General features: G+C 37.6%; 1 protein-coding gene across 5 annotated transcripts in view; it reads right to left on the bottom strand.

Moving 5' to 3' along the window:
* Nucleotides 1–6,634: 6,634 nt before the first annotated feature.
* Nucleotides 6,635–23,333, bottom strand: part of LOC121319258 (TOX high mobility group box family member 2-like) — a 100,714-nt gene continuing 84,015 nt past the window's right edge. For 4 of the 5 annotated variants that reach the window (XM_041256499.1, XM_041256500.1, XM_041256501.1 and 1 more), the window contains 5 exons: nucleotides 20,077–20,304; nucleotides 12,667–12,747; nucleotides 8,494–8,886; nucleotides 8,164–8,300; nucleotides 6,636–8,015 (listed from right to left, as the gene is read on the bottom strand). In XM_041256499.1, coding sequence (XP_041112433.1) covers nucleotides 7,979–8,015; nucleotides 8,164–8,300; nucleotides 8,494–8,886; nucleotides 12,667–12,747; nucleotides 20,077–20,304 — 876 coding nt within the window. In that variant the 3' untranslated portion in view covers nucleotides 6,636–7,978. Of the gene's footprint in view, nucleotides 8,016–8,163; nucleotides 8,301–8,493; nucleotides 8,887–12,666; nucleotides 12,748–20,076; nucleotides 20,305–23,333 lie in introns of all 5 variants that reach the window. The other variant, XM_041256502.1, reaches the window with a different exon arrangement.

Raw genomic sequence — 23,333 nt, 5'->3', positions numbered from 1 at the left:
AAGAGGATTTTACATCTTCCCAAAAACAGTATTATTATTACTTGTGTTGTTTAAATGCCCAACTACAGTTCCCATATAACTGCCTGCAGTTAGATCTCATATATAGTCATAATTGTTAAATAGATTATGATTGAGAAACGGTAATAAAATGAAATGATACAAAATGACGTGTCCTATCTTCTAAGAATGAGCCTTGCATAGCCAGGATGTTGTCAATACATGCAGCCTGGAATTTCTGGAATCTAAATGGTTCCATTGCTATACAGATACAGTAAGAGGAGAAGTGGGGTAGCCGTATTGCAACACAATTAACTGCTGGTGGAATTGGTGTAAGGGAACGCAAAATGAGTTTAAGTAGATTCAGATTTGTATAGAAACCGAAGAGCTATAGCTCCAAGAAAAAAAAAAAAAAAAAAAAAAAACTCAATATTTTAGTCAGGATTAGCATACCTGTAACTTAATGAACTGAAATTGAGAACTCTTACAACTATTCCAGAGGGCTGGCTTCATCCAACGACAGAGCTCACTGTTCTCCTGTGGCCCTTACTTCTGATAATCTCTGCTTAAAGACAGTAAGGCAAGCATTAGAGTACAGTGACTTTAAAATATTCCTAAATTATTAGGCTTGATCATAAGGTGGCTGGCTAAAATTGCTAAAAACAATGTCAATATTTTCAGACTGTTTAAAAAAATTGGCAAATAATACTTTGAATTACTGGGTAGAAGTGCAAAAAATGTCAAAGCAAAACTCATTATTAGTGCACATTATTTATTGCTAATCTGTACATGTTTTGGCCCCTGCATAATTTACATTATGTAACCATAGTTTGCTAAAATAGGTCATTAATCTAGCTAAATGAGAAAGCTGGCAGCTTTAAGTATATGTCCCCATAGGATTTTTCTTTAATGGTTGCATACTTTAACTCTATACTTTTTTTTTTAAGGATACAGGCAAGAAGTAAAATATAACTTATGAAAAGTTAAAAGTTTTACTCCCTTATGAAAAGCAAATTGGAAAGAGTTTTCATATATATATATATAGCCATGAAAAAGTATTGGCTTCTTTCATTTGTTTGCTGTGCAAGGTAATCAAACATGCAATCTTGAGGTGTGAAAAAGTTATTGCCCCCATAGTTAGCTTAATCCAATTAAAGGGATAACTAGGGTCAGCTGTTTGAATACTTTGGTTAACAATCAGGCCTGATTTGGACCAGCCCTGCCCAATATAAATTTGACTAACTTTGGCCCTTACCATCAGAGTGAAGTTGTCAGCACACAGATTCTAGAGGCACATCATGCCACGATCAAAGGAAATTCCTGAAGACCTCTGGAAAAAAGTTGTTGATGCCTATCAGTCTGGAAAGGGTTACAAAGCCATTTCTGAGGCTCTGGGGCTCCACCAAACTACAGTCACAGCCATATTGTCCAAATGGAGAAAGTTTGAGACAGTAGTGAATCTTCCCAGGAGGGGCCGTCCTGCCAAAATCTCACCAAGAGCAAGGCGTAAAATCATCCAGGAAGTCGCAAAGAACCCTAAAACAACATCCATGGATCTGCAGGCCTCTCTCGCCTCAGCTAAGGTCAGTGTTCATGACTCCACCGTCAGAAAGACACTGGGCAAAAATGGGTTTCATGGCAGAGTAGCAAGGCGGAAACCACTGCTCACTAAGAAGACCGTGAATGCTTGTCTCAAGTTTGCCAGAAAGCACCTGGATGATCCTCAAGAGTTCTGGAACAATGTTCCATGGACAGATGAGTCAAAATTATAACTTTTTGGTCAACATGGATCCAGTTACGTCTGGCGAAAACCAAACACTACATTCCGCAGTAAGAACCTCATACCAACGGTCAAGCACGGTGGTGGTAGTGTCATGATTTGGGGATGCTTTGCTTCACCAGGACCTGGGTGACTTGGCGTCATTGAAGGAACTATGAATCCGGCTCTGTATCAGAATTCTACAGGAGAATGTCAGGCCAACAGTCCATGAGCTGAAGCTGAAGCACAGCTGAGTCATGCAGCAAGACAATGATCCTAACCACACAAGCAAGTCTATATCAGACTGGTTGAAGAACAAGAAATTTAAAGTTTTGGAATGACCTAGTCAAAATCCAGACCTAAACCCTATTGAGATGTTGTGGCAGGACCTGAAACTAGTAGTTTATCCTCAAAAACCCACAAATTTCACTTGAGTTGAAGCAGTTCTGCATGAAGGAGTAGGCCAAAATTCCTCCATGGCGCTGTGAGAGACTGATCAATAACTACAGGAAGGGTTTGTTTGCAGTTATTGTTGCTAAAGGTGTCGTAACCAGTTATTGAGTCTAAGGGGGCAATTACTTTTCCACATTGGGGCATTGGTTGTTGCATAAACTTTCTTTAATAAATAAGTATCAAAATGTTGTTATTTGTTCACTCAGGGTCCCTTTTATCTAATATTAGATTTCATTTGAAGATCTGATAACATTGTCAAATATGCAAAAAATGCATAAAGTCAGGTGGGGCAAATACTTTTTCATGGTACATATACACACACACACATATATATATATATATATATATATATATATAGTAAACTGGAGACTTGCCACACAGGCTCGCTTGGGTTCTTTTCCCTTCTTTAAACACAACCCAAAAGACAGGATTGGAAGGAACAGCGCTGATGCACACTTTTAATTACAGAAAATAAACAAAAACAAACACCTGGCTCTTACTAGAGCACTAACTGAACATGAACAGGAACCTAAACAGTACCACAGGACAGCTAAGCTGTTTACCTGTTACACCAGCTAACAAAACACAAAAAAATCTTTCACGCAGTACCTTTTTTTCATAACGGTTGAAAGCCCCATCAACAAGGCCCTCCAGACAGCAGCAGAGCTGAGCATGCTGGCTGCTTTCTTTAAATACCCTGCACCTGGCTCTAATTTACAATGATTGCCAGGTGCAGGGGATAATTAACAATAAAACAATTAACAGAAATATTGTTAAACTAAACCAATTAAACCCAAATGTGCATTCTTACATGTTTATAGGCAGTGAAGCTATTAACCCCCTCCCTGCAGTATTACTATATATATATATATAAAAGCTTCCAGTGCTAGTATCTAATAATGGGTTGGGACACCATTTGCCCCTGATTACAGCAATGATGTGATGTGGCGTAGACTCCACGCTGTGCTGGACTGTGCCTCAAGGAATATTGATCCATTCAATATTTGATGCAATTGGTGCGGGGAGGTAAGCAGAGGAATGGCAAATGTATTATGAAGTCTCTGTTCTGTCAGAGTTCCTTACAATTTAGAAAACAGCCATTGCCGTCACAGTACAAACTGACAATTTGACCTATTTACGTGAAACAGGTGTAATGTGTTTAGTATCTAACAAGTGGAGTTGGCGTATTAAATATGAAGTAGGGAAATGGAGAAATCCAAAAACTGATAAGTATCTGTGGCACTGATTAAAAAGGAGTGACGGTGTCTAATATTGAGCTTTATATTAAAACGGAACAAAACCTGCTATTTTAAACTTGATTATATAGATGGCTAAATTACTTGGGTTTCTTGGCTGTGCTTGATGTTGACACAGGTGATTAGCTGGTGTTTTCAGTTACCATTGCTTCCTAATTGAAGCAGACTGAAGATGTGTCAGGATTTTAAAGTGGTAATTCTAGCTGCTTTCATGGTTAATAATGCTCCAGAATCAAGCTTTGGAAGTATAGCTGATCTTAATATTGATCTAATATTACACAACCTCAAGTCACATTGCAATATTCATCCATCATCTAGCAGCACCGCTCTAAATGACATCAATACCTGTCATGATGATATACCTAGCGTGAATATACTGATCTTGCACTCTAGTTAATTACCATGCAATTAATTGTATACTTAAGCATATGTAGAATCTATTTTTCATTGATAATGTCATATGGAATATACTTCATATATAGAAGAAATAACTATAGGGGCATTGAGTGAATGAGGAGAGAAATGCTTCGCGAGTGCATACATTGTAAATATTGTTGCTTTTCATGGTGATATATATATATATTATATTGATATATATATATATATATAATATATATATATATATATATATATATATATATATATATATATAGATATATGCTGGCAGTAAATTACACTTCACAGTGGAAGTTCATTTCAATTAGAAATATTTGCATATCCTCAAGCAGGTGAAGAGCCTGCACAGCAAAGGGGTTAACAGTAATAAAGTTTAATGAAGCTTGTAAGAGTTAAGAAAATGGATGCTAAAGCATTGGTCAAAGGTTCTTTTAATTTGCTCTTTCTGAGGCAAAAGCGCTGTGGCTGGAGCTATTGGAATCACACGATGCAGAAATAGACACAGAAGGAATGAACTGGATGGGAGATCAGTTACGTAAGTCTGAGCTTTTGGCAGGCCTATTCTGACAATGCCACCACACCTTAAAAACATCCTGAACCATTGGACCTTGGTCTGTGGGGGCAGGCGCTATTTACATTGAGTTAAATACAGAGCTATTTAGATCTACCACCATAAGGATCAGCTGAAAGGTAAAAAATGTGACATCATTGAAAGGCTTTAAATACCTTTTAGATTATGTAGGGACCATTACTAACACAAGGATTTATTTTAATAAACACATTATTTCCTCTTTTTGTTACTGTTGCTGCAAATATATTTTAATGATGGCACCGCTATCTTTGAAGGTACAGAATAATAATAAAAAACAAAACAAAACAAAAAAACAACTAACTATCTGGTCCTTATTAAAAGCTGATATGAGGATAGCGGTGTCAAAATTAAAATGTAATCTGACGTTGAATTTTTAATATGTAAATATTGTTGACAGATAAAAAAATATATATCAATAGTATATCTATGTTTTTATTTGTTTTGTTTTTTACCAGTACATGAACTGTGTGTTTGCTTTTCCAAGCAGAGCTGCTGGGTGTTTAATCTTACATTACTGAACTGCTGCGTCCTTAAATGAAAGGAGGTAGGAACTGAACTGCGATCACACATTTGAAATAAAGATACCATGCCCAGGGACCTGGAATTAATGAACATTCTGTCAGAGCCTTGATATTCTCAGATTAGTGGGTTTCTTGTATATCATGCAAGTGTGTTAATAATGCAGTAATGATGAGAGTTTGGGATATTTGAGACCTTATGTGTGCTGCTGTTTTCATTAGAGTCCAGATCTGATGCGACTGAACAAAATTGCCAACTGGTAACTGGGTCAGATTATCAAGTAAAGGAATTCTGCTGGTCTTAGACCAATTCCTAGTGGGTCAGTGCCCTAAGTAGAATGGAAAGGGTTTTAAAAAAAAAAAAATTCCCTCAACCACGTGTAATTCATGTTATTTGACTTCAGAGAAATGTTGTTATATTTATATAGTACTGAATCGCAAATAACTCTTTCCTTGTAAACCAATGGAGAAACATCATGCATGTTGGTATTGTAGCACAATGTACCTGTGTGCAGTAAAAACTACTGCAACAGTGTGTGGGTACATATTTTTTTCTTTTGGAAAACTGAATTTGTTTCTGAAAACTGTGGTTACATGACTTTTGAAGTGAGAATTTTTTTTTTTTTTGTGTGCATGTAAATAAGGTAGAGCACACAGAAAAGTTAACTGTGGAAGCATGTAGGGTAGTCCGCTGTCACCAAGGAATCATGAAATTCAGGACACAGCTCCCATAAATACTGAACAACAATTAAACTCAGCATGTCTGTTTGTTTCTATGTCAACCTTTTAAAATATGTGACAACAGGAAGCAGGTGCCAGCAATCAGTCTCTTCCTTAATCTTCAGGTTTCTCTGTAAATCTTTAATTGATTACCTGCTGGAAGAGAGCCAGACATATATTGAGGAGAAACAGTTGATCTTAACTTGGTTCCCAGATTAAGCATGCCTGATTGATTGCACCTGATAATTTTAGTAACAATACGTTAGGAAAGGGGTGATACTTTTTAGGGGGCTGTGTGGTCCAGTGGTTAAAGAAAAGGGGCTTGTAAACAGAAAGTCCCCGGTTCAAATCCTGGCACACTCACTGACTCATTTTGTGACCCTGAATGAGTTACTTAACCCACTTGTGCTCCGTCTTTCGGGTGAGATGTTGTGAATCTGCAGCTGATGCGTAAGTTCACACAACCCAGTCACCTTAGATAAATAAACCATGGTAAAGGGGTTTTGGGTTCTCCCCAAACCCTGATAACTTCACTGGGGTGGGATGTACAATAAACCAGAACATCACAGCATTTTGCCCTTGACAGTAATAGCCTAAGAGACTAAAGGTCTTCCTGTTTTCCCAAGGTTAGAAAAGAATCGATATAAACATGTTTTTTTTACAGAACATTACCTAGCTTGAAAACTGTCAAACTTAAGCCTTTTATTGCTTTTGTTTCAACATTAAAATAAGTACTGCCATAAAATGTATCTGGTGATGCCATCTTTGTTTAAAACTGGGTCTGTGGTTGTCTAGTCTGTTGCTATGGAAATGACACGTTGGCTTCCCAAGGGCATTCCAATCAGAATATACATTAAAGGGGATAAATAACCAATCTCCCCTCAACCAGTAACAATAAAAAAGCAAACAAACACGTGAATTCCACTTTAAACATTTTATTACAGACAAATGAAAAAAAAAAGAAGCATTGTGACACAAAATGAATGTGGCGATGCTGTTAGAAAGCACCATAGCACAAGAAATGTAAAAAATAAACAAAAACAAAATGAAAAAACTAAAAATGTTACTTCATATCGTTCATAAATAGATAGAAACCAGTCATTAAAATTAAATAGACAATGGGCAAGTGGCAGTAAAATGAATAGTATAATGCCATACAACACAGATATAAAATTGTCCTTGTCACTGGCTTTACAAATAAAAGAAGTACATTTGGCAGGTTTATACACAAATAATATAGCTTCCCTCTTAATCAATTTCTAAAAACTTAAAAGTGTGCTACAGTGAATATAAAATGTATGCCCTAGAAAATAAAATGTGTTCTTTTATTTTTTTTTTAAATGTTTTCACAAAAAAGAAAGATGAATTCAACACAATTCTAAAACACTTAGTAAAACTACCTGAAAACTATAAACCCACTGTTATGTTTATCTTTAGTAATATTTCACATTTATCATTTTCACCTGTACAAGCTGTGCTGGGGACAGAAGTCTGTTAGGCTGGGATAGTAACTAGCGGTAATTCTTGACAGAAGAGACCTGTCAAGTCATGTTGTCAGACAGGCAACGTGACAAAGAATTCCTTCAAACTGTTAATCTTATTTCAGCCTTTACTGGGAGAAGCGCAGTTTTAACATGATATTTACTGTGTGAAACCCTCCATTACAATAACATTCCTCTAACTTTCAAAACATAAAATTCATAAGCGAAATGGTAAATCCGAGTTAATAAAACAAATGATCTGGATTTCAATCCCCAATTTCATCCATAAAAAGTGATATTTACAATCACACTGTGACAGATCAATCAACCTTGACAGGTCTGTTATGATACACAAAAAGTTTGCTTATTTTTATTTTATTTTTTTCTCTGCACAGACTTAGTGCTCTCAGCAACTTTACACAATGTACTTCTATGGATCCAGCCTAATTTAGCCAACTAGACCAAGGCCTGTGTTGAATCTACAAGCATTTACTTCCCTATAGGAAAAGTCCATGGCAAAGCTGGTGGCAAGCAAAAAAAAAACCCAAAAAACATTTAAAATAAAATAACAACCAAAAAACAAGTTTCTGTCTTCACATATTAAAGCTGAATGACCCAAAAAAGGAGGCCCATGGTTTAAAAATAACAGGAGTGCTCTCACAGGCTTCAGTTGAGGCCTGTGAATCTAAGTGCTTGGCAAGAGGCTTACTAGTAGTCTTTAGGACTTGCTTGAAATCCTTCTAAAAAAAAAAATATATATAGTATGGGGGTTCCCAGATGTCCTTTTTTGTCAATTTGTCCCAGCTTCAAGTGAGGTAGAGTGGCTTATCCCTTGGTAACATGCTGTTGGAAGAAAGGAAAGAGAAAAGTACACATAAAAAAAACCCTAAAAGAAATAGGTTGTCTTTTTTATTAAACCATAAGCCATAATTCTAACATGAAAAAGTCAAACCCTTGCACACCCAATCAGCTGCATGCTGCTTGTGTTTACCTGCAGTGATTGACTCCACACTCCCGACTGCAGTACTCGCTCTCCCATTCCTGGTTCTGTCCCCCAGCAGGGTTGGATGATCCTGGAGACTGGGAGCCAACGTTGTTCTGGTACTCTGACTGAATGTGAGGAAAACCCTGGGAGGAAAAAGACTTCAGTCAGGAACAAACCATTGGGTTGGAAGCATGCTGAAGCCGAATATTCAGTGATGGACCTGCTGCCATGCATCTGCCCTGGTAGACTGTCATGCTAGACACTACTTTACCACACTAAATATTTAAGCACTAAGGTGCCATCCAGAAGAATAAAAGATAAAAGGAAGCAACCAACCTGCTGGCCAGGAGGGGGAGAATGGAGTGAAGCCTGTAGCCCCATCTGATGGGAGATGATTGGCTGCGACTGGACCTGCTGCATGCGGATTGGCTGGTTGAGGATGGAGCTCTGGTGCAGGGAGAGCTGCTGGTGCAGGGGTGGGCTGATCTGAAATGTGGTGGGTGGCGAGGCACTAATGCTGGGCAACATCTGCGACTGGTTCAGGGGCCTGGAGAGGCTGTGGCGCTGGGGACCGGCGTAGCTCTGAAGGTCAGACAAGGGGAACGAGCCGGGACCCAGGTAGCTTGAAGAAGCTTGTGGTGGCACGCTGTACAGGGGCTGTTTTGGTGGCATCATGTGTGAAGGCTGGCTTGTTTGGGGGCTTTTCGCCTCCACCTGGTCATTATAACTCTGTGGGAAGAGACACAAGAAAACAGGCTGTAGTGTGGATCTGACTGGAATCAAAGAAGTAATGGCTGAGCAGCCCCCCCCCCCCCCCCCATGGAGAAGACATGTGATATATTTAGGATTCATATGTGTTTCTATAATGTATGAAACTGTCATCTATAGTCCACATATCAACTAAGAAGTGGCCAACTATTTATATCACTCACATACTGTATATAAAATAAATTATGAATATCATATGATTTTATATCCAGAACATAGCTGAAATTTAAGTTAAAAGGAGGACTCAATATAGCCTTGTCGGCCAAAGCTGATGACAAGTACACTTCTTCAAGTAGTGTTTAAAAGTTATCCTTTAAGCCAGCAAATGCTGCTAAACCAGGAGTTAGCAGTGACATGCAGCTCAGGAGAGACAGCCTTTTCATTTGCATGTTTATTTTGCAGTTAACCATCATGTTCTTCCCATGCTTGTACAGTGAATTAGGCCACTGTTTTTACTTTATTTACCGTGCTACATTGCAGTAAGGAACAGCTCTGGAAGTCCTGCCATACTGTAGCAACATGTGTATACAACATAGGTGGACTTAGCATTGAATATGGAAAAAAAGGTAGTGCACTCTGAATATACTGTACTGTACTTGCTTAGCTGCACTGTCAGTGACATATGGCAAAGGATAATTATTTTATCCATCACACAATGGCGCTATCTTCGTTAATGGATTGCTAAAAGTAACACATCACAAGCAGAGATACGGTACAGGTATTGAAGCTGTTGCAAGTGAGATGTCACACACATTACAAAGCATGGTCTATTTTAGACATGTAGCACTGGTAGGCAGGGACCATATGCTAGACTTAATTATTTCATTAATATATTTTCCAGTGTCATCCCATTGGGAGTGCATATATTTTAAATACCGGTGTGCAGTATTTATTACCTGTCACAACTGCTAACATGATCTATCAGTGTTGGCTATTCGGTAATGGCCCTCATTTGTATGAATTGCACAAAGCCACCGATATGATCGATGGATAGCTGGGCAGATGGATAAATGTATGAGTGCATATTTGTGGGTTCAAGAGGGGAATTAGACTATTTGGGATGAAAATAAATTGTATGCCAAAAGAAATCACCATGACAATAACTTGAAAAGATAAATGTAACCTGGCAGTGTAAACAAAATGGGTTTCAATGCTTGGGTTTTCTTTGGTGAGGGAACAGCGTTAATGCACATATAGCAAAACACAACTTTATAGGCGTGCACATACGCACACACACTGCATAATTCTAGGCCATGCGTTCACATTTGTATACATGTTACATACAGGTTGCAGGTTTTATACAATGTATGCAGTACACTCGATGGTGGGATAATACAGAAGGGGTGTGTGCTGCACAATAGATGCAACCCAAGGCAGTTCAAGCCAAGCACTTTATAAACAGGGTGCATGTTATTTTCGCAAACGGTACTTCTAACGTGTATCTTTGTAATGTTCATTATATAGCTGCATTTTTCAGTTGGACGTTTCAGTTACACAGTGGGTTTCTAAAATGTAAGAATCCTATGGACTGTCTTCAATCGAGTAATGAAATAGTGACTGGGTTTAGGGGTACCCTTCAACGCATTTCCTCTAGTTTTGAAATCCTTTTTTCTTGAAAGGAAAATCCCTGCTAACGTTACCGAATCCGAAACACGCGACTTCTAATTAGTGCTTGATTTTTTTTTGGAGCATTTTACAGCACTGACGCATTCCTCTTAAATTTCATTAACTAGCTAGTTGTACAGCCGGTTTATCCCAGAGAGGTAACTGACGTGTTTTTTCTCCTTTCAAGCAATCGCACTTGTGTGTCTTACAATCTCCTTTGCTTCACAAGAGTCTGCTCAGCTGATTTGAATGCTTGTCATCTCGGTTTTATTAAAACAGAAAGAAAAATGGTTTTCCCCATAACATCTGTTTTCCAGAAATTTTAATTAATTGTGCCGAGTCCTAAAGGTCTACGTATTTCACAGTCCTCTCTCCATACTTCACAAGACTCAATGCCCGACGATTTGCAGAAACATCAATCATCCATTAACATTACAGATTTGACAGAATATTTAATTACACAAAATGACAGACGAGATTCATTCCCAATAAATCCTGCCATGGGAACGGTTTGATGAATAAACCATTCTGTCTGCAATCATGGCTCTTGTTTTTGGGATGTAGTTAATTTAAGTGAGCTATGTTGTGCTGTAAAACAGTCTGGCTTATTAAAACACAGGATGAATAACGGCAAGGAAAAAAGAATGCATAAAAATATTACAGTCATAAATAAAGAGGGCTGTTTGTCTGCAGGTGTGATTAGCCTGACTTGCCAAAGTATTTTTTTTCTACAGTAATTTACAGTACAAACAGTGTGCATTTGATACATCAGTTGCATTCTGAGCAGGTCATGTTTTCTGCACATTCATTTCTTTGAACTTTTCTTAAAGCCAAGTATTTGATTGCTGATGAAACGGTTTATCAAACCAAAACTTCAGATGTGTTGTACAGGTTTGTATCCCTTATGAAATAAACAACACTGTATCTAACATAGCCTACTGTATTAAATAAAAAAAAAACACAATAACGACTGTGAGAGGTAAACAACATATAATCAAGTTATTTCCTAGATCACAGTGAAAATGAAACCCCACAAAGATTGGATACAGGGGAATAACAGTGATACAGGCCTTGTTGGCACTAGTCTCGTGTCTCAGTCTCATGTCTCAGTTTAACATTTATGTTTACGAGTAAAACTTAAACAATGAATCCAAAACATAAACAATGTTCCTCCAGTCCTGGCTTAGTACAGCCAAGACCTGTTCTTGCCAGCAGTCTGTTGTACCTCTTTCCGTGCCCTGCCACTTTTACTGGTGAAACATCATATTAACGCTGATCTGCTAGACTTCAACTCAGCTGAATAAATAGGAAAAGTGTTTTTGTTATTCCACGTAAGACGGTGGACTTCAGATTTTGTGAAATGGAAAGGATATGACTATAAATCATATTCTTGTAACTTGGGGAACAACCTACCAAATAGGTCTAAAAATACCAGTACTGTATAAAGTCTATGATGCTATCTACATGTTCTCATCCTTATAATCGTCTGCAAAAAGAATAGGCATACAAATAAGAATAGGGTTCATTTAAACAGACCGGGGTATCAAAACCAGATCATTTTCTGGAAATCTACCACTTCCACCAGTATATGTTCTGTCTGTCAATTTACCTCTACAGCACTTTGTTTTTGAACCCATGTCAGTTTGTAACAAGCTGTGCTGCACTACAGTGTATTTCTAATCCAATGTACCCCCTACATGCCTAGCAGCAAGGCTAATATTATGTATACAACATTTGAATGGCCTGTACTAGTGGTATTGGGGACCACTCTAATATAATGTGTTATCAGTGGTATATTTTGTACTATCTTAGCATATAGCAATACTGGTGGTGACATACAGTACAATTTATAAATTCAGCTATGAGCCAAACTACCTTGATACTCTGCAATCAAACATACCAGATCAGCAGTTGTTAACCCTGCTATCTTTCTTTTCCTCATGTGAAAGTAGCCTAAAATCTATCAGGTTAATTTCTATTTGTTGCCATGTATTTTTTTCTCCCTGGTCAGGAGATTCTGTTTCTATATGGTCTTGTTGAAGCACATTTCTTATTGAGATTGTTAGGTTTTCTCGATTCAATTTATCATCGCCATATCTACGCTGACCCTTGTATATCAAAGACATAGCCCGTTACCTTGGAAACCAGGCTGGCTCTGTACGCGGCAAGTGCCTTCAGGTACTCCTTCTTGGCGGCCTCTGTTTTTCTCTTGTATGCCTGTGAAATAGAAGGAAGCAGTAATGGTAAATATCGAGTCACAGCCATTGTAGCCTGGACTAAACTGGGGAGCCTGCAGACATTCGGCAAATACAAATGCTTGCCTAATCATTTTCTCTACATCAGGTTTTTAAATTACTTTAATGAAAACAAAGGAAAAGGACATTTAAAATCTGAATTACAGTCATATAAATGGTGCTACCTAATAGCAAGACATGAGTGGCAATCCGTAAAGTACTGTAAGAATTTAGGACGGGAGTCACGTAACTAACTAGAAACATCCGAGATTTTGTAAAGGATCATTCTCCATATTTAAGATAGTAATCCCAACAGAACATGAATCAATCAGTATGCATTTGCTCATCAGCCAGTTTGCACTGTGTAAGACTGCCTTTGTTACTGGTTAACTGTCCACTTCTAGTTAGGACCATCCAGTGAATCTTTTTTTTTTTTTTATAAAAAAGCAAAAATAAAAAATAAATAAAAACTATCCCCTGCAAATGATAAATAATGATCGCTATCAGACGTTTTATTGTCACAGGCAAAAAAGAAATGCATTCATCTTTCATGTTTTTAATTGAAACCATAATGTATTATTTCATGTACTATGCAATTTCCACTGTATTTACTATACTATTTAATGTATTATGCTACTATCATGTATTATGTACTTTCCACTGTAATTAATGTATTATGCAATGTTTTTACTGTATATCTTGTGGTATGCATTTCTCTGTAATTGAAGTATTATGTATTTACTGCATCTTGTAAAGTGCTTTGTGATGGTGGTCCACTATGAAAGGCACTATATAAAATAAAGATTGATTGATATCGTTTAACATTCTCTGCACATCCTCATAAAAGCCTCTGTGAAAAAGCCTTGCCTGAGGAGAATGGTGAATGTACCGGTATCTTCAATCTCTGAGGGACTCTAGAAGATTTGTAATCTCTGCCATGTCCTTTTGTCATTTAATTTCTCTAGCGCCAACTTAAAACAAAGTATTAATATTTTCAAATCAAACTTGTGACCTTAAATTTCTCCACTTAAATATTGATAGAAGCGTGCTGCCTTTTAATGAACTCCAAAGAACTCCCAGCAGTTTTAATTTAAAATTCATTTAACACAGCTAATGATTCATGGAACGACAGATATTTTTAAATAAATTACAATGCCTAAGGATTTCAAATTATTCCAAAGTTAGTAGATTCATTAGCAATTGGAGATGTCGGAGTCTAGGGGTCTGGATGTATTAAAAATAACTATGCTGTAAGGAGCATATGTTGTGGTTGTAATCCTGACATTGGGTGTCCCAAATGAATTAGCTGGTAATTGTACCTTAATGAAATGTTCTTGTTTGATAACCAGTTAATTAAAATAGACAATAACTCTAAACCTTGCTGACATGCGCTGAACAATTACACAGGCTTGTGAAAAATGACACAGAGGGGTGCTGGGTTACAGGTGCTCATGAGGGAAGTATGCTTGAAGAATTAGAATGGGCCAGCCCTTAGGGGCTCCGAGATATGGTAGTAATGACGGAAAATAGTGGATTATGTGTGACTAGAAAACTGAGCTCTTTAACTGCTGCTTCTCGCTCCCTTTCACTGACAAAGGGTGTGTAATCTAACTGTATAATACGCAGTAGACACTGATACCAATGTGATACAGCCACCTGACCTCTTGCAGAGTGGTTATTAGATTGTAAAGCACGCTATACAGTATTTTTTGTATTGTACACACCCTGATTGTTGTGATACAGCCATAAGAAATGCCTTTGCATCAGACGGCTTGTACCAGATGGAAATGACCTCACATCAAGATTAGCTACACTGTTCAATTATTCTTATTTTAGTATAGGGTGCTGTGTAAGATACGGTATAGGTTGATTTTCAACTCACTCAAGGTGTGACTCACTTGCGACCTCTGGTGGTGTGGCTATCAGCTTATATTGTACCGCACCCTAAATGATATTCTATATACATGGACAACTGTTCTACCAGGCTTTATAGTGTCGTGACATGGTGGTTCCCTGTGTACAAGACAGACAGGCTTGTCTTCGTCACCTCTTTTCCACTGAACAACCGAGCCGCAGCTAAGCTGCACTGAGCCAGCCTGAGCTGTGCAACTAAAGTCACACGCAACGTGTTATGTAGGTGATGCACTATTAAGAGGCGCTGTATTAGAGTTGAAAATGGCAGGTCCAGTGGTTGTGTTTTTCTTTGCTTTTGTGCTTCCAGTGTAGCGACTCACACAACATAATGGTGGAAATTATTAACCCCGCCCCTGGCCCTGCTTGGCTCCGAGACAGACTCAGATGTGTTGTGAGGCCAGAGTTTCACAGTTTGGTTCTCAGCTCGAATAATAGCCAGTGGAAAAGCATCCGTACCGTGATTGCCCCTGCCTCAGATGAGCCAATGGAAAAGGGTTCCATATCTCTTAAGGAAAGCATGGACTCATGATGGAGCAGCAGCACTCTGATCAGCGAGCTGCAGCAACATCATTTACATTCTGTTTACATAGCAAAAGCCGGAAGGTTAACACTTGCTTTTCTGTGGAAAATATGATAACTGATTAGACAGAGGAGCTGTGTGGCTTCAGCAACCCTGAGAAACAATTGAGGGGTTTCTTCATTATTTAACCAAGTACATGAATTAGTAATTTGAAGCGTGGATTTATTCTTATGCATGTCTTAAAAGGGTTGTGATGGAAAGCTCTTGTAGACCTCGAGCAATCCTTTTCTAAAATGACACTAGAGACATATAACATGTTCTGTTCAGTTGATCTAAATGGAGTCAGATCTAAAGGCTGACTCAGTTTAGAACATTACAATAAGGTAAACCAAGGTTATACAAAACAAAGAGCTAACCTTGCATATTACTCTCAATAACATGGCCTTAGCAAGATTCAACACAAACGAATAAGAGGTTCTCTATATAGAAGTACAACTTCACAGTGGCATGCATATCCCCAGTCTATCGTCTGTGGGGAGTAATTCAATTCATTGCATTTATGCATGGCTTTTTGAAGACTTAATTCAATTGAGTTATCTTAATTAATAAGATATCATTGTAGAATACTTTCACACCGATTCCTGACAAAATTCCCCTCAGGCTATGTAGATATGATGCCTCTGGGCAAATATGTTACAATGCAATGCTAGACAAGGACTTGGTTGCTAACGCGTAAGAATAAGCTCACATCAAGAAGACAAATATAGATAAATAGATTTAAAGCAGAGGCTGAGCTACAGCATTACATTATATTATAACGTACCATTAAATATAAGATTGACATATTTCTAAATTATTTAAATAAACATCTTTCCTTTTTAATTCTGTTGACATTCCCATAGTTATCAAAGCCTTCTTTCTTAATGGTTTAGAAGCATAACAGTGATGTAGTTTCAGGCTTTTTTTTTTTTTAATTGTCGTGCTGTGAATGTTGAGGGAAACATGGCAGGGCTGTGGTCTGCTCTGTAAGTACATCTTTAGTCTCAGTTCTCGATAGGAATTACAAAAGAGCAGTGAAAAGGTACCCTATATTAAACAAAATAGTTTCCAATATATTTGGAAACTATGACAACGGGAATAAAACAGCTAAGTTTGAAATAAGTAATTCAATACAGAGTTCAAAACATTTGGAAACCTGGAGAGTTTGGAAACAACCGCTATGTACGATAGCTGTGTGTTTGTATTTTAAAATAAATCATTTAACAGAGTCATTTTTGAACTGCGCGTGTTTTTTTTTCTCTCTTTTAAAGTACACTAAAATTAGGAACTTGAGTAAGATTGATTATTTTAAAGCACAGCCTTGGAGACTGCAGTCTGACCTAATGAGCTTTGACAGATTTTCACTCTTAGAACCAAACCCATATCGGAAGTTAAGCTGAACAATATAGAAGACATTTTTGTAGGTTATATTTTAGTAACTGCCATTAAAATCAAGTTATCCTCCCTAAACAACAATGACCATCCCTGTTGATCAGGACAGTGGAGTAGCTCCCTGAGCTCCTCCTGTAGAGACGATGAATCTCCACTTTCTGTAGAAAAAGAACAGGCACACTTCTAATAATACTGTCTCAATAAGAGACAGGGGCTTAGATCATTTTAATTCTTAGACATGCATGGTATTAGAGTGCAGCTATTCGTGCCAATTTTAGCTAATTAACAGTTGCAGATATTATTGGTTCAATAGTGAATTCTAGACAAAAAAACCCATCATTTTAAGTTCAAACTTCTTGAACTGCTGCTGTTACAATTTATCGAGAATGTGTTAATGTATGACACTTGTGTGAGAGAAGGTCTTATGCATCAGAGAAATAGAGGATCCTTAATGTTCTAGGTAAGTGTTTGAGAAATGATTTCTTAACCTCAGCTCTGACTCTCTAGTCCATCACAGACTGTATTTCTTATATAACTGATACAGCAGTTTTTGTTTTGTGTCATTATAGAGCTGATTTAGCAGCCAACAGCAATGGATGAATACACATATGTGTGAGAAAAGGTGATCTTTCTAAAAAAAATAGAAAGAGGGCCTGTTTAATCACTATAAAACAAGGCTTTGAATGTAGCTTGTGATTTCAAGGAGTGGCATTTATAAGCAGAGGGTACCTACCAGAGGCTAAAAAAACAATCCAAACTTTTAAGAGAAAATAGAGGATAAAAATTAACGACCAAAACAATAGTTGACCTAAATACTATTGTATTTAAGCCTACTATCATATGCAGTTGTCATACCTTTTTTTGTCTTTGAAGTTTCAAGTAGGATATGTGATCTTTCTTCTACTTTATAAAGCTGGAGTAATAACAGTTAACAGAGGCCAGATTTTAAGGTCTGGATTCCTGCTGATCTCAATAGGACCTCCTTCACTAATCATTTCCATTTCATACCACTTGAAGAAATGAGCTACAGACCTCTTTAAGTAAATATGACAAAGTCTGCAAGACCTATCAAGCCAATCCCGGAAGAATATCATTAATTGTGAAAATCTACATGGGAAATGAACTGATCTGTTTAACCCTGGAATGAATGAATGAATAAGAATATTAGCTGACCTGAGCACTCCTGGACAGTCCATTTTTTTTTTCTGTTCTTTTTTTTAATTTTTTTTAAAACAAGGTTGAGGTAAGAAGTTTAATGATGTACTTTTCCTCTCAAGTAGTTTTGAAGAATATTTGCTTGTATCTTCTTTAGAACTACAGCTCCCATTATGCACCAGCCACTTCAATATTGACTATTAGTATTGCTTAATTCAATAGCATGGTACAACATATTCTCACTTCTGAACAGAATTTGTGGCTACTTTGAAGACTGGTCAGTTATGTGGATTCTCCCGTTTTCAAAGGAAAAAATGTAGCATTGGGTGATGTAAGACAGAAATGGATTTTTATGCCATACCGTAAAGCACCCAATTGGACATCCTATATTGTATGTATTATGCAATTTAACATTCAAACTTCCCATTTTTAAATGGATTTGGATTTAATTGGTCATCGTTCCAATGCTGTTTTTATGAGGAAAAATATATCCAGATTCATTTCAATTAAAAGCGAGAAATCTTGATAAAGATGGAAAAAAAAAAAACATGGTATATTGTTGCTGTAACGCAGCTTCCTGAACAGGTGTCCTTGAGACGAATCCAAGGACAAGGAGATTGCTAATCTTGTATTCCTCAGCATGATCAAATCACCAGGCAACAGATAGAAATAAAGAGACAGGAAATGAGGAATTCACATACAAGGGTGTCAGGAACAAAATGAAGATTCATTGTGAAGAGCAAAATTAACTGCAAAACACACAGCCAGTACCGAGCAATAAAGCAGATTGGAAAAGATCACTTTGAAAATTAAAGCGCAGGATTAATGTGGCAGCAGCATGCTGGCATGGAGTTCACTTTTGTATTTGTTTATTTATTTTTTATTTATAGTATTATCAGTGGTAGGAAAGGATTGAATACCAGTAAATAAACAATAGAAAATGTATTCGGCGTGTCTTTTTATAACCTTCAAAACAACTACAGATCTCAAGCTTGTTTATTTTCAATATGGAATTCACCTGTTTTTTTATTTTTTTTTGCGGTCTCGTTTCTGATGGAAGTATTTTAACAGCTTCACCCACTTTTAAAGTGTCATCAGTATGCAAAACTTCCTCCATCTAGCGTGGCATATTTAAAAACAGCTGAGGTTAAGCATTATTTACAGCAGTTTTGCAATGTTCTCTGGTGGAACAGGCAATTCTAGTGGTTAGATATTTACATAATAATTTGGTATCTATCCAGCTGGCACGCATAACATGACTCAGATTCACAGCTGGGGCCTTGGGCTTGTACAGCTTGGGTATCGGGTAAAAGAAGTGAAAGGGAATTGCCCCCAGTGTACTCAGTAGCTATTGTAAGGATACAGAACCAAAACCTGCAGTAGTAGCTCCTAGCATATATCCATTCTACACACAACAGATAGTAAGTTATAGTCGTAAAGGCCGACTCCAGTATTAGCACAACACAATTACTGGTACTGTCAGCTGGGGATTTCAATCTCAACCAACTAATAAGATGAGGAGCAGCAGCTGAGATGATACAGTATCCCTTTACAACCTCCCACCCCCCAAAAAACAACCCTGTTAATGCATACTATTGTGCCTGGTAGATACAGTGCAACATCCTTTGAATTCTATTATTGATGATGCTGTTATCTGGTTCTGTAACAATCAGAAAGGGGCATGGATTGTTTGTAGTAGTCCTTAGAGGCAGAGCAGTGCATGATGTATATAACTGATTCCCTACAAGCTTATTAAGGGGCATGCTACTGACTGATAAGTAGTAATACTAATAATTTAATAAAAATGTATTCAATATGAGGTGGGGGGGTATTATCTGCACTCAAATACATTTCTCAACAGTCCGAAACTTATTTTTTACACCTATTCAACCAGTATGGGCCCAGTAAAAAATATGTTTTACTTGTTTGATCTTTGGAAAAAAAATCTAAATAAAACTTGTGTGTTCTGAACAGTGCAAAACACACTCTTTCCTGATTCGATGAGCTTGGCTGTCTGTCTATTGTTTTCCTTTTCAGAAACGACCGTCATACACATGCCTATAGGAATGGGCCCCAAGTGACTATTACTATTAAAATAAATAAAACAAATCGCCTTTTGTGTGTGCCTTTTCCAAATCCACTTGGCAGTTCTGCACAATACTCAAGAAGGTATTGAAAAGGTCACAGGCGCCAGTCTCAGGTTTTGAGGTTTGGGGTGCTGTTTGGGAATGGGGGACAACTAGGGAGTTGTATCCCATTTATCTTTCCCAGACAACAAAAATAGTTTCTTACCTGCTTTTGTTCCTCCCCCAGGGTGTCCCACATGGAGGCCACTATTTTGGAGACGTCCCCGAAGGTTGCATTGGGGTTCTGGCCCTTAATGGCTGCCTGGGTGTCCCTGAAGAAGAGAGCATAGGCCGAGACCGGCTTCTGCGGCTCGTTGGGGTCCTTCTTCTTCTTCTTTTTCTGGGGCTTTGGTTTCTTCGCCATGTCTGAGGAGGGTCTCTTCTCGCCAGTCACCTACAAAAAAGGAAATAGTGTTTTTATCAGAAAGAAACTATAGATCCTAAATCAAGAAGATAAACATTTTGGATAATTCACTAGTTTATCTAATATATATATATTTTTTATTGAATGTTTTGAGGGTCTGTTTAAAAGTAAATAAATAGACAGATCATCATAATGATGTTTTGTTTTTGTATAATTGTGTACTTCATGATTATATTCGTTATAAAAACAGGAAATGTTTATTCATTTATTGAACAGCTAGGTGATTCATAAAGTTACTGGTAAATGTATAAAGAACATAAAGCAGCAGGCTGGTCTGATTAGATGAATGTTTTACGTTATGTTTCTGCTCATATTAAAGTGTGACAAAATATAAACATGTTTCTAAATATAAACATAAAATATTGTACAACTGTTTAGTGTAGGCCACAGCTGCAATTCGTATCATTGCAATGTTTTATTCTTATGCACAGATACACAATCAGAAGAAATGCACATATTTCATGATTTATTTATCACAATATTAATCAATCCTATCATTACTATTATAACATTTTATTATTTGCCAAGTTTATTCATTTTATATCAATAAACAATTAATATTAAATCAAAAAATTGGATAAATATAAAACAGAAAATTACATCTAAAATTGTTATCTGGAAAGAAAACAGTTTGATCTGTATAAATGCGAATGATTTGTAGCTGACAGCTGCCTCAGGGAGATTATTCCACAAGGAAGCCAGGAAGGCACTGAAACAACAGTGAGGCTGTGCTAATGCTCAACTATTAGTTCCTCTGACGGTGGATTCAGGATGTGGGGAGATAATTGACTGTTGAGCAGTGAGAACGATGGGTTTGAGAAGTCTGATGGAGATTTGAACACTTCCTCTCACGGACCAGCGGTTTATATTCGCTCCATTTAACACTTCTGGGGCTGTGATCCTTGATGGACTCAATCCACTGCAGGGTTCAACTATACACAGGCAGTGCCACTTTCATAAGAGCTTAACCCTATCTCCCTCGGGAACCGTGGCAACACAATGGGACTCAATGGAGGCCTCATTGCAACGCTGATAGAAACCACATTTCATTTGTTTACATCAAATAAACAAGTAAATCAGATACGGTAAACCCTGAATGAACTCAAAGGAGCCAAACATTTGTGTCTGCTTAAGACAGGCACCTGCTTATTGAAGGTGTCGATGGCTGGCAAGACAATACACAACACATGGTTGCTCATCATGGATTGTCCACTGTTATAATCCCTGCTTGCTGATGACAGTCACTGATGGTAATGTCCCGTTGATACTATGTTTTTCTGATTATGTGTGGTCTTGTCATGTCTTCTCCATGGAGAAAACTGAACTAAAACAGGAGCACTGTAATCAAGATAATGACAATTAAACCCCAATTGCACTGGAGGTCGCACAGGATCAATTTTCTATCTTAGACAGCCCCTTGCCTGGCTGCCATCGACGGGTAGACAGGGGCTTCCTTCAGCTTAATAAACATTCATTTTGTGTTCTGAACAACAAAGCACAGAGGGAACTTAAGACTCTGACGCTGCAGTGTTTGCACTCAAGGAGCTAGCACACAGTGCTTTCCATGTGAAGTTATTTGAAATCTTAAACACAATATACCGTTAAGAACAAGACCCTTTTTTTCTTGGACTTGATTAGATGGATGGAAATCAAATGAGGATGACAGCAATTTAATGTAATCTAATGCCTTTTGTCTGCCCCGCCACTCCTCCCCTGGGACCCCAATGTGAACAGGATACTGTATCTCAGTGGGCTTGTGCCGTGAAGTGGGATTTCAACAATACATCTCTTAAAGCTACAACAGAACATATTTACCATGCTCATATATGGTCTTTATAATGCTTACAGAATTAAAAAATGCATACATTTACTTTTTAATTGCATTTTGTCTTTGTATGGAAATTGTATCAGTAGTTTAAATACAATTAGGTATGGACTTGATCAACATTAATTCCTCACTACAAGCATATTTAAAACAGGATTCAATATAGATTTTGTATGACATGTTTTGCTTGGCAGACATTATTTTGAATGCGGTTGTTCTTTCAGTCAGGATAATAAGATTGCACGGTGCTGTCCTGTACAAATGTAATATTGTAGACTATGCGGTGCAGTGCATATTTTTTTAGTGAATTGTATGCAGGGGTGAGTTTTGTTATTTCTTATGGTGCGATGCCAATCTAAACTGGCACGCAATCCATTCCTGGAAAAATAAAATCAAATATTTAGGGTAAAATCAACTGCTTAATGCAATTCGGATTTTGCTCACTTTTACTTTCCATTAAAATCAGTGCTACATGAGTTGCTGTGTGCTTTTAAACGTGTTTCAATTCTCAAGTGTCGCTAGATTATAGAAAGAAAAAAAAAACATTCCATTATTTAAGAGGGTAAAAGAAAATACTTGATAAGATATAGTGGCATGCGTGGCAATTTACCTGCAGTTGAGGTACATCCCACAGATTTAAATGTGAGCCAAAGTAGCTCCATTTTACAGAGGTGCTAAAAAAAAACCTAGTGTCCCAGATTTTTAATGCACATTCACATCTATTAGCTGTACAACAGAACTAATGGCTGACAGCATGCCATGAAAATTTTGGAAAAAGAATTATATAAATCCTGTAACACAAACAGTGTTGAGACAGACAGCATTGCTTCTTCTACGCATAGTGACAACCCAGTACGAAAGTTACAAAGTATCTTAAATTTTAAGGCTGTGCATCACTATTGGGACTGACAGCCTTTCCAGTTTGTGTGCTTAATTGTGATTCCCCATGTCTCTCTCCAAAGAACACCTCATCTGTAGCGTGTTTTAATGGGGCATACAGCTGGCATCTCCTTCGCAGTGTCACTCATCAAAAATAGATATTGTTTTGCCCTCGTCCTTACAATGCATTCTCTTTCCACCAAGACACCAATTTGCAGTTTACAATGCCACGCCAACTCATGCAAAGTTCTGAAGCCAGCGGGATTCACTCTGACAGCCATGCACCACAATATCA

The sequence above is a fragment of the Polyodon spathula genome, chromosome 8 (genome assembly GCF_017654505.1).
Source record: "Polyodon spathula isolate WHYD16114869_AA chromosome 8, ASM1765450v1, whole genome shotgun sequence".
NCBI classification, from domain to species: Eukaryota; Metazoa; Chordata; class Actinopteri; order Acipenseriformes; family Polyodontidae; genus Polyodon; species Polyodon spathula.
This window is presented reverse-complemented; position numbering and strand designations above follow the sequence as displayed.